Below are 16969 nucleotides of genomic sequence, written 5' to 3'. Positions count from 1 at the left end.
CATGGTGATTATGAATAACGTTATAAATTCTATGCTAAGGAAAGAAAAAAATTCAGCTTCTCTCGGGAAACAAAGCTTTAATATTAAAAACCAACGTGTTTCGGCTGAAAGAGCCTTAGTCAGGTTTACTTGAGTACATACATCCAAAATGGCTGTCTCACAGCCCATAGACTAATCGGAAGCTAATATTAAAAAAACAAAACAAAAATAATTGCCATCACCTGGTGTAGGAGGCACTATAAGGTTCATCCCCTTAAGGACATATAATCCCATCTCACAGTCAAGAACATTATAGCATGTTAAATTAAATTCCTCATTTATTCCATTTGGGCAAAGACTGTTAAAATGAAAGATCCATTAAAATTTAACTCACCACCTCTTGGGCATAAATTCTATGCTAAAAATGTCCCTTGACATAGGGAAAATACCCACTGCCACATTTCTCAAGCACATCAAACACGAATAGAGTAAATAGACAAAAGTAAGGAGGCTTGAAACTGAATGCATATTCAACGCCTACTTAATGAGATTAAATTGATTCTCTGCTCCTTTATTTAATTGAGATGTGCACTGATGACTACTACTATTTCCTACCTTCTCCGGTGTAAGAAATGAGAAGGTGTCAATTTTGCATTAATGTTCTCTCACCAATTTGATAAGGACTTGCAAACACAACACTCAACACAAACAAACAAACAAACACCACAACCATGATTACCACAAGTATGCAATTTTACACTGCAGCAGTGCTTTCTGCTCATGCTAAGGCTTTATACATAATACATGAGAGTAAAACAAGTGACAATTTGACCACACTGCTATCACCTGTCAGTGTGACCTCATCGGTGCCTCCTGAGGCCGCGGCCACACTGATCCGTTGTGTCTGTCTGTCTCAGTTCATTTCAGTTCATTTTCAATAAGAGCTGTCTGTTGTCCGGACAGAGCTGATGACGCGTCCGTCTGTCAGCTTACCGTCCGTTTTTTGACCCAGTTGAACCTTTTCTAGCGGATTCATCACAATCCGTTTAGCCAATCAGAGGCGTTCCTACGTTTGTTTTGGAAAAAATAGAGCCGATCACAGACACAACAGTACGACCAAAGCAAAGATAAAACTGAGAAAGCCTGGTATAATGTTGGGGTGACTGTAGGTTTTCCAGGTCAGTTTCTTACAGTACAGTCTGTTTCTTCTTTTTTCTATGAAGTAGCTCTGTTATGAGCAAAGTGTGAGGCTGCTGTATTTCTGCCTCTCCCACCATGTTGACGTTCCAAAACAGCCCAACAGACTCTATATCTAAATCTATTCTGTCCGTTTTCTGAAAGATCAGAAAATGAATTGGAAAATGAATTGAAATGAACGGAGACGGACGGTCGCCACGGCCTCATGGCTATGTGGTTTCATGTTGCATAATTATCACAGCCCTTTATTATGTCCTGGCAGACTTGGTTAAGGCTCATGGGGGTTGGCAATAAGTCACTGTGTGACATTGACATCACGGCTCTCAATTTCCCTCCATAACAATGCTGACAAATGGAGAGATGTGTAGGACATTGCTCTACAACCTGCACATTAATCACAACGTCCTCCACAATACACTAGAAGTCCTGAAGTGCCGATGCTGATTCAATTAATGAGAGGTGCGAGCTGAATGTCTTCAAAGGTATTAACTTGGCCACAGCTACAGAGAAGGTCAGTGGAACAATACGGGTTCCACTGTGAATACAAAAGGAGAAAAGACCCCGAAGAATAACTGTTCGAACAAAAATTGCACTGTAATACGATCGGTTTTCTAGTTTCAAAGCCACAGCTCCAACTTCAAAACGGCAGGGAACAGTATCCAGAACGGCTAAAAAAGCCAAACTGAGTTTTTGGTAGTCGGCACATGATTTGATGCTAATCACTTTAAAGAACCAAGTTAAAAGCGTGCAATTCCAAAGAACTCCTAAGTTAAGTGTTTGATGTTGGAGGGGTCTGTGAAGATCAAGGGTTATGTGATTCTTTCTGAAGTCCTTGCATGACTTTCTGTGTGACATAACCATTAACCATTGCATGGAATAACCATTTTTGAGGCATTATTGTGTCTGGACTGTAGCTCAGAAAAGCATAATGAAAGCTGGAAAAGACATTAGGAAAATCTAAACCCTGTGCACTGGGCAAAAGCAACACGATACAATGACCTGCACAGACTTGGCTAGTTTAATATAAGTCAGTCCAGTTGGCCAGTGAAACTCATTAAAAGGTTTACAGCCTAATTAGACAAATGTTGGACTTTTGACCATAATAGCTCTCTTTTATGATAGGAAAGCCACTGCAGCTTGTTTGTTTTGTGAGAGTAACAACTCTCCTAGGGGCAATCGTCCACTGCTGCACATTACACCACATATTCTATGTAAATCTACACTTCTTAGAGATATACTGTTTACAGACAACACAGAAGATTGATGAATTCCTGCCAGAAAGTTTCCCGGAGCATGGGAGTAGGTATTAGTTTTCAGAAAGGAGTGATGGACGACCAGCCTTGGAGATTAGCCATGTTTAGCGACAGCTCCGCCCAATCCAATTACTGTACTGCTGCCACTGCTTGGACCCGTCTACAGGGATCTATATGTCATCTTCTCAGAACAGCAGCGCTCATCAGGGGCTAGTTATCACTGGCCTGATACTCTGTCAGCAGTAGCTGGAAGAGGTGTGTGTGTGTGTGTGTGTGTGCAATCCTTGAAAAACGGGTGTCTCTCACATCAGAGACTGTCTCACTGCTACTTTTGGACGCTGTGTGACCCTTGTTCATCCGCCACAATGCTCTCAACACTTGTGAGGTGTGCCACTAACACTATGAAACCACCCAACAGTGGGGAAATAATTAGTGTGAACAGTTTTGAAAGGGAAAAAACATCCATATCCACAGAAAATCCCGTGGGTTCTCTGACAGTCACCTTTTCCATCTTTTTCCAAATGATTGCCTGTGGTGTGACATCACAGATTTCAATGCAAGGCAAACTCTTTCATTGCTCTCATTCATTTCAATGATCACCAGTACATACTGAACTATCACCCGGCTTAAGAAAAACATGAATAATGAAACAGCCTGAAAATATATGCAGAACTCATGTTTAGATGTGACATGCTGTCAGTCCATTTATCAAAGGATCCCTCAATTACTTTTAAAGTGAAAACATTTGTGGCCCCATCTCAATTCATCAAAAGGCAATCAAACGCGCACACAGAGCTTCAACAGGGGAGCCGTCCCGCAATTACGCCGAGAGGTTTTAAACACATTTAATGACTGCCATCCAAACCCCAAATGATCTGCTGACAGAAGTCACACACATCCAGGACACTCCATTGTAAACCGAGTGTGTGATCCTGCTCTCGTCATCCCACACACTTTGTAATGCAGGGCGTGCTCCGAGCATCAGGGAGAGCAGACATCAGCCTAGACGGAGCGGGCCCTAACGGGAGCCGTGTATATACACAACCCATGTATGTGCATCTGAGCATGACCTCAGGTGTTTGGCTTCGGAGCTCATCTGTCTCTGGCTGCTTATCAACCAGACACTGGTGTACTTTCAGCTTCCGCCTGGATGAGTCTAAGCCCTTGTAGCTATCTAGCAGCTCTATCTCCCCTGTGCAGCTGGGGTATCTGCCGGAGCGGAGGAGCGTGCCCGCCATCAACCAGCCTCAGCCGCGCTTAAGGGAGGGATTCCAAACTCCTGACAGCCACGACTGTCCCTCGGATGAGCGGCTCCTTTGTCGAAAGGGGATGCTGCGAATAAGTAAGCCATCATGCTGTGTCAGAATCCTCCTACCTCCCGTTTCACAGTGGAATAGGATTAGGCGTTGTGCCGGATGACATTTGGAAACCTAATTTCCCTCCGCAAATACACAGGGTGGTGCTTACTTTGGGTGGTTTAAAGGATGCTATGAGTCATGATCTTCTCTGGTCATCAGTGAAGGTGTACAGTAACCCGCACACACACACACACACACACACACACAAAAACGATGTGAGATAGCATCAACTACCTTCAGCTGCAATCATCAGGAGGCTGTGGCTCAAATGGCCATTTAAGCTCGCCAGTTATCTCAACTGACATTGAAAACTGTGCAACCCAGGTAAAACGCAGCAATTTAAACCCAAAAATGGCTGAGGTCTTTGCTGGTTTGCCACTCTCACCCTGCACAGATGCCCACCCTCACTCACTGCATCCGTGACATGCAAAACTCTGACAGCACACGCAACATGGAGCCAACAGTGCAACAATCTGTCCCCGCGGTGCGTGTGTGCAACCCTGGAGATTCATCTGGCCCCGGTCACCGGTGCCCACCGCTCGGCCTGCCCCCCTCGCTCTGGAGCTCACAGACGCCCAGTCATGCCTGGGCCTGTCTGGAGTAACAGAACTAGGACATCTCACAGCATCGTGTTGCGCTCTGGATCCCTGACACAACATGGGGCTGACGCAGACGGTCAGCGGAGAGAGACACACAGAGGGAGCAGGTGGCCAAGAGGAAGAAGAAAAAAGCATACATGAAGGGAGAGGGAAACAGAGCAGAGAGCCATCAAGTTGAGACGGTGGAGAAGGAGAAGAACACAGACATGAAGAAAGAGAGACACAAACATATAAAGACAAGGAAAAACAATAAGACAGACAAACAGAAAGATGGAAAGAAACAAAATAAAGCAGGCTTGGGAACATGAGCTTTGCCTGCCAGGACTGGATAAAGGCTGACAGCCAGCAACACTGAGCCTCTCCAGCACTAGCCAATGTCACTGTCCCATTCCACACTGCTCCAGTCCAGATATTATGGACGCTCTGCAGCCCAGTGATCTCCATTACTATCCAAACCCTGCTTCATTGAGATTGTCAGTAACCCCATTAGCCTCAACGCTGTGTGGTCATTTGGTGGTGCGGCTGAGCAGTTATCAAGTGGACAGCTTATCATTGTGCAGCAGAGGTCATGTTAAATGATAATTCTCATTTTACTGATGATACTGAGATGGTTCTTTGGCCAGGTGAACCTGAAATGCATCGCTGAAACCTGGAAATATTTGTTCCTGAGTAAAAGCCACACATCATAACATTCAGCCACTGCTTATGCTAAATGAATGGGAGTTTCATAATTCTCTGTCATACATACTTACTAAAAACAACAGTGCTGTATTATAAGGTAAAGGAGCGTGATTTGGCCAAAAAAAATTAAATATGGTGTTCTTATCCAAATGATTCTCGTTTGTTTTATATTTGGATTAATCATAAATTAAACACACATCTAAATTGCACATGAAATGAATGATCCTTTAATGGTAATTGTTCTGTGTTAGAAAGAGGTCACATTAATCTTAGCCAGGTGAGTGTTGGTATTGACTGGACTCTGTAGTATTGATAACTTTGGGCTGCTACAGAGAACTCTTACAGACTACTGATCAGCGGGCTTTCAAAACATACTGATTTTCAATGCACTGAAATAAATATGCCAAAAAGCCACAATGTTAGTATTCCTCAGGAGAAAACTAGGGATGCCCCGATAACGTTTTTTGCCCCCGATCGCCGATTGCCTTGAGCCATATCTGCCGATACCGATCGGCCATACCGATAGTTTTTTTGTTTTGTTATAGCAGCTGGTATAGCAGTATTATAGGTCTAACAGTTACCATTTTACATACATTTCATCCATCAAATTGAGTCCTGGTTAAAAAGTATCCACATTTTCTTTTTTTCGACCTCAATATTTACTTGAAATAAAGCAAAGCAAAGTGTTACCACAATCACCCATATCCCTGTGTGGCACTGAGTGACGATTAAATCAGATCAAACACCAAATACGTGAGGATGGAGTGTGCATATTTAAGCTTCAGTAAGTACTAAATTCAATATGTTGAATTTGTCATGTTCAGCATACATATTTATAAATGCAGATAATGTTTGCAACATGGCTAGCATGTTCTAGATAATGTTATCTGCATGTAGCATGAGTGACAAACAACATTAATTGACACATATTTGGCAGACGGATGGTTATCCAAGCCAGTGGAGTTTTCAATAGACTCCTCTCCATTTAAACTACGCCAAGGCTACAGTTTGTGAGGCGATGCAGCAGCGCTCCACTTCAGATGGTCGTATATTGACCTCCGCTTACTCCCTCCGGACAGCGGGCTAAAGAACATCAAAACCCAACCCAGAAAGCTGTGCAGCTAGGTTAATGATCCGTTCCAGACTCACTCCTGTTTGGCAACAGTCCCGCAACAACAACTACAGCATTACAAATGGACGACTCTGGCAGCAGCAGAGGGCCCTCCCAGGATGAAGTTCATAGATGGCAATTCAATGAACGTTTGTGCAAAATCAGTTGGAGAAATAATGGAAATTGAGCTTATTGGCAGTTGGCAGGAGACAAATAGAAAAACATTGATACAGACTGGGGTTGGGGAAATCTGAGGGGTGCGATCTGGCAGCCGACCACAGCCTGCCTGCCAGTCTATCGCAGTGCACGTTTGAAGAAAAACAGCTGTGGGAAATACACACTCATCAAGTTTAAGAGTCATCCAGTCATCCTCATTCCAGCCTGGCTACAAGTACAACTGACATAAATAAAAAATAAATCCATCCCTGCTGTATTTAGCTCTACAGCCCTTTCCTTTTTTTGTGGGTTGGTCTCCATCAACGAAGAGCCAGAGGGATGACGGCAAAAAAGTGTTGAAGGATGCATGAGCTAATGAGAGATGATGTGTGAACAAATTAGACAAGTAATGACACTTTATGGTTACTAGCACTTTAGTAGTTATGAGCTAAAATGAACTCCAAACAAAAATAGGTTAACTTGTAGTGTAATGGGTTTGAGAGCCTGGGCAACCTCAACCAGTGAGGCTCATTAGTGAGAAAATACACTGACTGATCAATACTGTGTATGACATCTTTTTAGTGTAGGGAATTTTGGGTCCTCCATCTAGGATCTGACTATAAAACCCCCAAAACTATTCCTCCAATTAATAACTTAATTACACTTCAACTATAAATGTTAGAGATGGTGATGCTGAACCATGACTGGACGCTCTTTTGGATTTGGACTGAAGTGTCTCATTCTGCTCAGTCAAGACTGACTTCTGGACTCAAGCCACAGCACAAATTGGGGTTAAAAGGTGAATGGGTGTGTGCAGAAGCTTTCTGCAAAGTCATTTTTGGTTAGGGTTACTCTGCAGTCCTGTTTTATATCTGTGCAATGCATCTTTTTTTCTAATGATAAGCATATCAACGTGATCTGTAAGAAACTGTGGTGCTTGCAAAATATTGATTTGAAAACTGAATAGCCGCCATTTTATTATTAGATTATTTTGAAAGCAGTCATGTAGGGAAGCACACAGCAAAAGGAACCAGTGGAAAATATTGTCATTCGTTTTTCTGAAGTACCACAACTTTCTTTTTTTTTTTACCGTTATTTTAGATACAAATTTGCACTGGATCTCAACCAAAAACAGTTGCTCCTGATATAGACAAAGTGCTTGAGTACAGATTCAGGTAGCCAATGACATTTGGCTTTAGTTTGGTTGTCAGGGAGTAAGAGTGTATAAAATTCTGTTTTGTTTCCATCTTCCTGATGCCTACCAAGATAATTCATACAACAAATTACCATATTAGCTGGCGATTCAAGTAAAATGAGAGCATGCTTTGAAATATCAGATGTCGTGGCATTTTTTAAGGCTGCCAAAGGTCTCTTACTCAGTGATTTGAGTTCAGCTGCCTGCAACTGAGAGTCTCTGCCATCACCTAGTGGTCAAACTCTGCCAAACTGATCTGTTACTTGCAGGGTTGATGTGAGATATCTCAAGCACCAGAAAGACCCAACTGTGTTCGTGGTTGTGATCTCATCTCTCTCCTCCCAGCTAACACACAGAGTGAATTTTAATGAGCTCCTACGACTTGAGACTAATTAAAAAAAACCCTGTTCAACAGTCTACTCTAAACAGGGAGTCACCCCTGGGTCACACAAAACAGACATTAAACTCCTGGACCTGCACTGGATGAACACTGTAGAATAGCTAATTGCGAAATTGATTTAGTGTCAAACAGACTCAAGTCAGAGAGATTTCCTTGTTCACACTTAATTTGCAGCTTGGCGTAATGCTTGTCGTCTCTTGGCAATAGTAAATGTTTAACGTACAAACTAATTACATCTTGCACGGCCTGTTCTCTGAGACCAAATTCTGCAAAAACATTGATTCCATAGCATGGAGAAGTAGCAAAATTGCCATTCGAGCGCAATACCCCAGCAGAGAAGGTTCAAATCCTTCCTTTGACCTAAAGCATTTTTTTTCTTCTGAATTGCCTTACACAGGACAGGGTTTCCCACAGGTTCTCAATTAATTTGTAGTGGTGGCAGGCCGGGGTAAACAAGGAACACTTGCTTGGTGTCCAGCCCCCATGAATCGCAGTCTTTAGCACCTTTTGAATTTGCATGCTGTTTCATAGCGGTCTGGTCAAGCCTGATTCACTGATGTAATTTCTCGGCCCCAACCAATTGGTTGGTGTTAGTTGTCAATTATCAAAATCTTTGACCAATCACAGTAGCAAAGCAGATTGACATAATCTGGAAACGCCTCAGAGCAACAACAATCATAGCGGTGTTCACTTCTGACCTTATAAACTGATTGTTCCTGTTTTAATTCATCGATGCCATAACGTTTTTTAAGGGTTGACAAAATCGCAAAATCTAGCTTGCTATCATCCAATTCCTTTGGCAGCGCTGCCATTTTGGTAGTTGTTGTCGTGCTACGTAAGGCTCGTCATGAGTAGGTTTGTCCCGACCTACATCGACCATCCAAACAGGTATGTCGGACAGTATCATATCCAAATTAACTGCCGATGGATAGGCTTATGGTGTGTGTGTGTGTGCGCGCGCACGCGATGCAAGAGGCGCTGTTAATATGTTAATGTCAAATGTATTTGTGGTGAGGCCTGTCAAATATTGCAGTTGGCCATGACAAATATGTACAGGAAACACTCTAGGGACAAGAATGACAATGAGAATCCACGGCTTCGTCATAAAAACGAAATGAAACCTCATAAAAAATTTAAAGCGGGTCTGGCCCCTTCCAGTGTGCCAGACATAACTGAAAAATACCGAGCCGCCCAGGTTCCTCAAGTCATCATCTGACTTGCCTTTAACTTTCCCAGCAGTGCCGTATACATAAATTCATGGAGGGCTTACAAAGGGCCTGTCCAAACCTCCCAGAGCTTACACACCATATACTGTAATATTAATGTCACAGGAGACGAGACAAGCCTGGAACGATCTGTTGAAAAAAACCTATGTACTCTTCTGGCTGTTTGTGTCGTGGTCGCTTCTCCTGAAATCCATCACTGTTAGCAAAACACCAGCTTTGTCGTGAAGCATTACGCATTCATGAGTACAAACTTTAGCGACCAGAAGGGCTCTCACAACACCTCTGTCATCTGCAGAAAAATGAAATAGAAAAGGGGGAAATGTACGTGTGGCTGATGTCTAAAGCGTTCCCTTGAGTTACAGAAAAACACATAAAAGTACTTTCACACCTGTCCAAACCAAACACTGTCGCTCACTCCTTGTCCCTCGGGCAACGATACGCTTTAAAAGACAGTAATAGGAAACACATCTTCCTCAGAAGTTCGGTTTGAGGTCAAATGCTGGCAAACAAGTCTGCTTAACAACAGACGTTTTTGTTAAAGTCACAATAAAACAGCATTTCAAGAAAATCTCACTTGTGTAGTTTCATGCATTTTGATGATGTAAAGCAATGGGAAGGTCTTATATGATGGGTGGGGGGTGGGGGGTGGGGGGGGGAAATCTGTGATGGTATTATTGGTGGACATTTTTATGTATGCCTACACACCAGAGTAACCACTAAAAAAAAACACCCGTTTTCCAGGAAGTGAAAGTAATGGGATTTTGATAAAAACTACAAGAACACAAAAATATTGCATTTTTTACAGCATTTATTGTGACGTAGGTTTATGACATGGAAAATGAGCTAGCAAGGTTTCATTTTTCATTCCACTGTAACTTTAAAGCTCCAGTTTGAGCTCAAATTACGCCGACACCAATTTCAAGATTCAAGATTCAAGTGAAAATCCCCAACCGTGATTTTTCTCAGATGCTCTCTCGCAGTACTGTGATCAAGAAAAGTGAGGTAGGACGGCAAATAATTCATGAATTTCAATACTGTTCATTCACTGTAAGGAAGAGCACCAACTGTGGATAACGCCGACAAAACCTAAACTCTGTGTGAGTGACAAATGTCCCAAGAGAGGTGTCGAAGACATTCCTTCCCAGTCTGTCACTGTCACATGACTGCAGGAGCGGCAGCGTGCTGAAGCGGGACACAATGGACAGCAGGAGGCTGCGATAACCACCAACTATTTTTTTGTTTGACAGGCTGCTGTGTTACTGAGTTAGTGTAGTAGAGTCATGTCAACGTTAGTCGAGTGTTAGGCACTGCACAACATGCAAGGCACACAAGCGAAAGATGTGCTGGACACCTGTTACAACATGACACATCCAATGAGCAACTAAATTCAGAGAAGGCTTTCACTCTGATTTAAAGAGCGTCAATACTTTCCCAACATGCCAGTCAAAAGCACAGGTACATTACACGGGGCGGTTACTTGCATTTCTCTTCCTTCCCTTTCACCCGCTCTCACGTCTCACTTCTTTGGCCCAATCTTTACAGATCGGCTCGTAAAAGGGGAGCGATCATGCCTCTTCCTTCTCTCTCTCTCTTTTTTTCCCCCTCCGTTTTCTTGAGTCACTCGTTCCTCGCAAGTCTGTGAAGTGGGCGTCCTCGCTCTTACGCAAGCCTCCGCTTCTCGCCTGCCAGGGTCTGGTGTCTATCAACCCATCTGCCGCTTCTCCTTCAATGAAACCACTTTTCTCTTTACTCACACACTGATGTCGGGCTAAGGCGCTGGAGGCTCAACACCACGATGGTGCCCCCTTACAGGCCTTAACTCGGAAATGCTGAAAATAGAGCTGCTTGATGATGAAATCGGTACAGTTGTAGCGAATCGACAACCAACTGACTGTAGTATTGTGCAGCAGAGCGTTAAGTATATATAACTGTACACAAGTATAAATATAAATCTCTGGATGATTCGACTGCCTGGGCAGCAGCGTTATGCCAAGCTATGGAAAGGTGGCGTAACGTCTTTGAGGGAGACACTGAACTCAATCTAAGTCTCTTTGGATAAGAGCATCAGATAAAATATCTATGGAAAACACAGCTGTAATGAAAAACATGGGTATTAGGGATGGGACGATATATCGAAATTCAATATATCGTAATACAAAAATGTGACAATACGTATCGTGGGGCAGAAAAATGAATCACAATATTAGCTCCATTTTATTCTGCTGTAGTAATCACAAATGAGACGCTTGACCATGACAGTTTCACAAGATCTCCCATCCAAAATTATATTATTTGTAGGGCTGCAACTAGCGATTATTTTCATTGTCGATTAATCTGTCGATTATTTTCTCAATTAATCGATTAGTTGTTGGTCTATAAAATGTCAGAAAATGGTGAAAAATGTCGATCAGTGTTTCCCAAAGCCCAAGATGACGTCCTCAAATGTCTTGTTTTGTCCACAACCCAAAGATATTCAGTTTACTGTCATAGAGGAGTAAAGAAACCAGAATTATATTCACATTTAAGAAGCTGGAATCAGAGATTTTGACTTATTTTTCTTAAAAAATTACTCAAACCAATTAATCGATTATCAAAATAGTTGGCGATTAATTTAATAGTTGACAACTAATCGATTAATCGATTAATCGTTCTAAAGCTCTAATTATTTGCACTTTGTAATGACATTTTTAAATTGTTGTTTACATTCTAGCAAGCCGATGCCATTGCTAGAAAGATTTGTGGCTCAGAAATAAACATAATTCTGCACAGTCAGACTTTGTTGTCATTGAACTTTTATTTATTACATCGTATCGTGGTTGTATTGAATCGTGAACCCCATATCGCGTATTGAATCGTATCGCGAGATAAGCATATCGTCCCGTCCCTAATGGGTAAACTAAAACATTGGCGTTACTGTGCTGGTGGTTTGAGTCTGACCTTGGCTTTTTTGACGCTGTTCATGATGCTGCCCAGATCCTCCACGTCCACTACAGAACCAGGTTTCCTCTCATCTGTCATGGCAGACTCCTCCTCATCACTGCTGGACTCCATCAGCTCCTCCTGCAGGGAGAGAGGTAGAGCTGAACAATTACTCGAAAAAAGATCGAAATCGCAATATGAACTTCTGCAATTTCCAAATCGCAGAGGCTGCAATTAATTGCTTAAGAGAGAGGGGCGTCCAAAATGGATTTCTGAACAAAGTGTTTTAGAGCTCCGGGTAATCTTTGGTACGATATTGGTGAAAAACTTTCATCATTCGCACACTGACATTGTTTCTTTTTTTTTTAACAAAATTACTTTTCTTTAAACAATTTTAAAGTTCAAAAAAATCTATGACAGGAAAAACTTGTGATGATATGAATCGCAGTTTAAATCGCAAATGCAATTTTCTGTCAATTTGATTTTTTGTCAATATCTTTCAGCCCCAGAGAGAGGAGGACCCAAAGAGAGGGTTAAAACAAAATAAAGTTACTGAAGATGAGAGGACAAGGAAACAGCAAGACTCAGAGGGAAGACAGCATAGTGGAAACTGTAAATGACAGCAGGTGGTGTAGAATATTGATGAGGACGGGAAAAAAAAAACAAGATAATGGCGGGTGTAATATGATAATAAAGTGTCTTTTCACTTCCAGAAGTCTCCTCCAAAGTGGAGTAAAGCCTATTCCAGATTCGCATATGCGTACACCCATGACCCATCTAAAATTTGTCCATGATTAAGCAGGGGGGCCCATATGGAACGCATTTACTGCACGTCATTATCTTCTCTTAGGCTGTCTGATTAAATAAGAAAAGCATATGCATATTTATGGCGCTTCAGAGGATTTTATCACAGCGCGTGCCCTATCTAGACGATTTCGCCCACATGTGCGGCGGCGAGATTAAATGGATGAGTGGTAGGTAGATAAATCTCGATGATGGTCCCCTCGCCACAGTTCTCCACTACTCTCGGTTCCGGTTGAATGTCACCCCTGCTGCGTGCAGCGAGCGCTGCAGACAGAGGGGGAAAACTCTCGGCCCCGAGTCGGCTCAGAGACGCCCGCTGCCATGACAGCTGGTCATCTGTGTGTGGTGTGATGTGATGTGTATAAAAGCAGTTACTTAGTGTGTGTGTGGATGTACTTGCCTCCGTGTGAAAAGTGTATAATAATATATATATAGTATATAATAATAATAATAATTTCAGTGAATGACAAGAGAAAAACAAAAACGTGATATTTTGACGTGCTGCAAAAACATCCTGGTGTTGACGGAAATGAGAAATTTCATAAAAGTCGTGAACATTTTATAACACAACCCCATCCCTAACAATGCAGGACATCAGTGCTACTAAATCAGGACATGATAAACTGAGAGTAGCGCTCGTCTTTCTGAGACATTTAGAGCGCTTATCTGATTTTAATCACGTTGTTAGAGCGCAACACGAGGTTGTTCTCACAGCCGGTCCACTTCCCTGAGTAGTGTGATAAGAGCTGCTTTGATATCTGAAGCGTCCATATGATGTTGAAAGGCATCATCACAAGCCAGAGGGCACCCTCCTAATTACAGACACCAACTACACTCTCTCTCTTTTTCTTTCTTCATTCTTTCATTCATCCGCTTATTCCTATTCAGGGTCACGGGGGGCTGTGGCCTATCCCAGCATGCATTGGGCAGGAGGCAGGGAAACACCATGGACAAGTCGCCAGTCTATCACAAGGCTAATACAGATAGAAAGACAAACACACACACACACACACACACACTAGCATTGTCTGCAAAGTGAATGTCTCCAGACTGAACTGGGTATGTAAGGGCTTTACAAAAGTGGGCTTTATACAGTAGAATGCCAGCATAATAACAAGAGAAACATGTCGCCCACCATGAATGATGCAGGCCAATCAGCAATCAGAGTGTTTTAACAGTTTCTAAGTTTGAAATTCTGACCTTTAATTATAGTGTCTCCATCAGGTCAATTGGTGTATTTTTTTTTACATATGATGCCAGAATAGTGCCAAAATGCATCATTCTTCCAAGTTTGGTCAAAACCTGAGATATCATGTTTGACGGATGGACTGACGGACACGGCTCTATCAATAGTTCTCCGTCCAATGAAATAACAACAATAATAGAAATCATCATCATCACTCTTCATTGATCCCTGTAGGGACATTTTTGGGGGTCAGGGTCAGCTACAGAATAGCGTTCCAGGAGCTGGTAGGGATTCAGTGTTTTGCTCAAAGACACTTCAGCAGGGCAGATACAGGGGCTTGAACCCGTGTCGTCCAGCGTTCACAGTGTGCCGTGCTAACACAATACAGAGCTAAATGCATTGTTGTTCCTCCATTACCTCAGAGCTGTTGTGTTGCGGAGCTGCCTTCTCCTCGTCTGTCTGGCCCTGGCTGTCTTTCCCCTTGTTCTTACAGGAGCCGCCTCCTGTCTTACAGTTCCCGCTGCAGTTCTTCTTCTCTCCCTTGGCCAGCGCCTGCAGGCGGTTCAGGAACTTCACCTTCCAGGCCAGGAAGTCTGCCTGGACGCTGCCGTTACGGCTCTTCACCACGTTGCAGTCGCCCTCTCCCCTGGTCAGCATTCGCATGCCGCTCAGCATCCACAGCCACTTGTCCACGTTTTTACTCACCTGGAGAGGGAAAAAAAAAGAAGCGGGGTTAAATAAGACTGAATGGGGTTAAGTGCTTGGCTTATTCTGCCAGAGAACTCATAGTAATAGTTGGAACGAAGAAGAAAAGAGAAGAAAAACAGAGAGTGTTACAAAAATGGAGCAAAGTGTTTCGCCACTGGCCTTCATCAGGGAGCTTCAAACAATTCATGTTCAAAAATGAAGCCAATACTGAAGCACTTTGGAGTGTTGTAAGTGTATTTAAATGTCCCTAGATGAGAAAATAAAGGCTTTTTAAAGAATTTCAAAGAAGAGTGCCTTTTGTTTCATTCACCCAAGTTGACGTTTTGGTAAACAATAATTTAGCTGTGGATTTGAAGTCCAGTCTGGAACTGGAATATGCTGCCGCCTGCTGAGCTACAGTCACCTGACTAGTAGCTTTGGATGCTTTGATTATTTGGATTTCAACACTTTGCTGCACTTGCGATACATAAGCATAGAAATAATGTTACAGCTACACACAATGTTTAAATGTAATCCAAAGCTGCAAATGGTTTATTGTTGTGTGTAAACTGAGGAAAGTGACCTGTACTTTGAGTTAAAGGGGGTAATAAATTAGATCTTTACTGTCCCGTAGCACAAAATGATCCTAATATATCTGCGGGGGTTTAATAGGGTTGCTGATCGATACCAGTGACTCAATGATTACTTCAGCAGGAGCTGAGATGTCTGGCTTTTAAAACTCACTTTCTGGCCTGCACTCCCTTTTGGAACAAAAACTCCCCACTGGCATTTCAAGACAATCCCAGTCTCCTCCCCCCACCTGCTCCCCATGCATTTTCAACTGTCACGGTGCTACGAGGTCACAAGACATTTCAGCTACAAAGGCAAAAAAAAACAGCCCAAAAAAAAAAAAAGTAGTATTATTATTACAGTATTTTGCATGATGATATATTGCCTCTTCACTAGACGTTTCTGTTGGATCTCTGCTTTAATTAGCTTGCTTACTCGTCTCTATTGTGAAAATGAGACTTTATTGTTTGTGTCAATTACAGGCCACCATAGCCTTGTATTCTAGGTAGTCATTTTTAACAGCTGGCCAGGGGCTACAGATGAAAATTAGCCATCTAACTGCCAGAGACTTGTGTAGGAGGATTTAAGTTCTATCAATGTTGTTGCAATTCCTACTAGTCACCAATAGGGGTCAATAAAGCTCAGCGATTACTTAAGAGATTACCCCTTTGAATTCTTATCCTTCTTTGTGTATATAGATGCCCATAACTGATAACGTCAAAAACACTGCAGACTAAGGTTTGAAGAGGATTATCAGATCAGCAAAAACACTGATGGATTTCAAGATGGAAAGCTTTCTCACCGTATTATAGTGGCCAACATAGACAGAGTTGCCCAGACCAAACACGGCGTATCGCAGGCCTTTGAGGTAAGTCTTCCCATATCTGAAGTCGGTGGACGCCTCCTCCAGCCACTTACAGAACCACTCAGCGTTCTCCGTGGGCCGTCCGTCAGTGTAGGTGGCCAAGAGAAACACGCAGACCGACTTGTTGGTGCACTGTGCAGAGAAACGATCAAAACGGACAAGAGGAATTAGTGAAACAATGCATTAGGGCATTTCAGCAAAGAATGAGGGAGAATAATGATCTGTAAGATGGACTGCATGATTATAGGTGAAATGACCTCGATCATTTTGATAGATATTGTGAACAAGATTATTAATCACAATAATCGAATTAATTAATGGTTCTGAAGTGAGGAAAAAAAAATTTAAATGCACTTTTGGGATCTTATAACAACATCTTGATCATGTTTAACTACTGAAAAAATTTTCAACAATTATTATTTGTGAAAACTAAAATCATGATATATGTTTACATACAATCAAATATACGAGTCTATTTCTAAGGCTGATATTTCAAAACAAAAGACAGCAGACTAATAGAAAACCAATTCACCGGCACACAGGCGAAAATAAATCACTCTCAGAGTAGCTACAAAGGGACTACTAAAGTGAAATATGAAGCACACATCCTCTCCTTGGCCCCTTGTAAATGAACAGGAAACTGCCGGACCGAGGCGGTTATCATGCCTCATGTCTAGCTGGGTCTGCGCTGCTCAGGAGAGAGTGTCTTCTTGACTGATGGCTGGCCAGTGGGAGTCAATGCACTGAGCGTCTACAACTGAATCTAGGGGCCGGCTGCTGCCT

The 16969-nt window shown here is 42.5% G+C and overlaps 1 protein-coding gene across 1 annotated transcript in view; it reads right to left on the bottom strand.

Annotated features, from left to right (window-relative positions):
• The window catches only part of tyw1 (tRNA-yW synthesizing protein 1 homolog (S. cerevisiae)), a 71129-nt gene that overhangs the window by 51644 nt on the left and 2516 nt on the right, over positions 1-16969 (bottom strand). Inside the window, exons 5-7 of the mRNA XM_071905895.2 lie at positions 16124-16318; positions 14482-14769; positions 12093-12215 (exon numbers count right to left, since the gene is read on the bottom strand). Of these exons, the coding sequence (XP_071761996.2) occupies positions 12093-12215; positions 14482-14769; positions 16124-16318 (606 nt within the window). The remainder of the gene's footprint in view (positions 1-12092; positions 12216-14481; positions 14770-16123; positions 16319-16969) is intronic.

This window comes from Centroberyx gerrardi, chromosome 6, assembly GCF_048128805.1.
Source record: "Centroberyx gerrardi isolate f3 chromosome 6, fCenGer3.hap1.cur.20231027, whole genome shotgun sequence".
In the NCBI taxonomy this organism is placed as follows: domain Eukaryota; kingdom Metazoa; phylum Chordata; class Actinopteri; order Beryciformes; family Berycidae; genus Centroberyx; species Centroberyx gerrardi.
The sequence above is the reverse complement of the archived record's forward strand: the minus strand, read 5'-3'. Positions and strand labels throughout refer to the sequence as shown.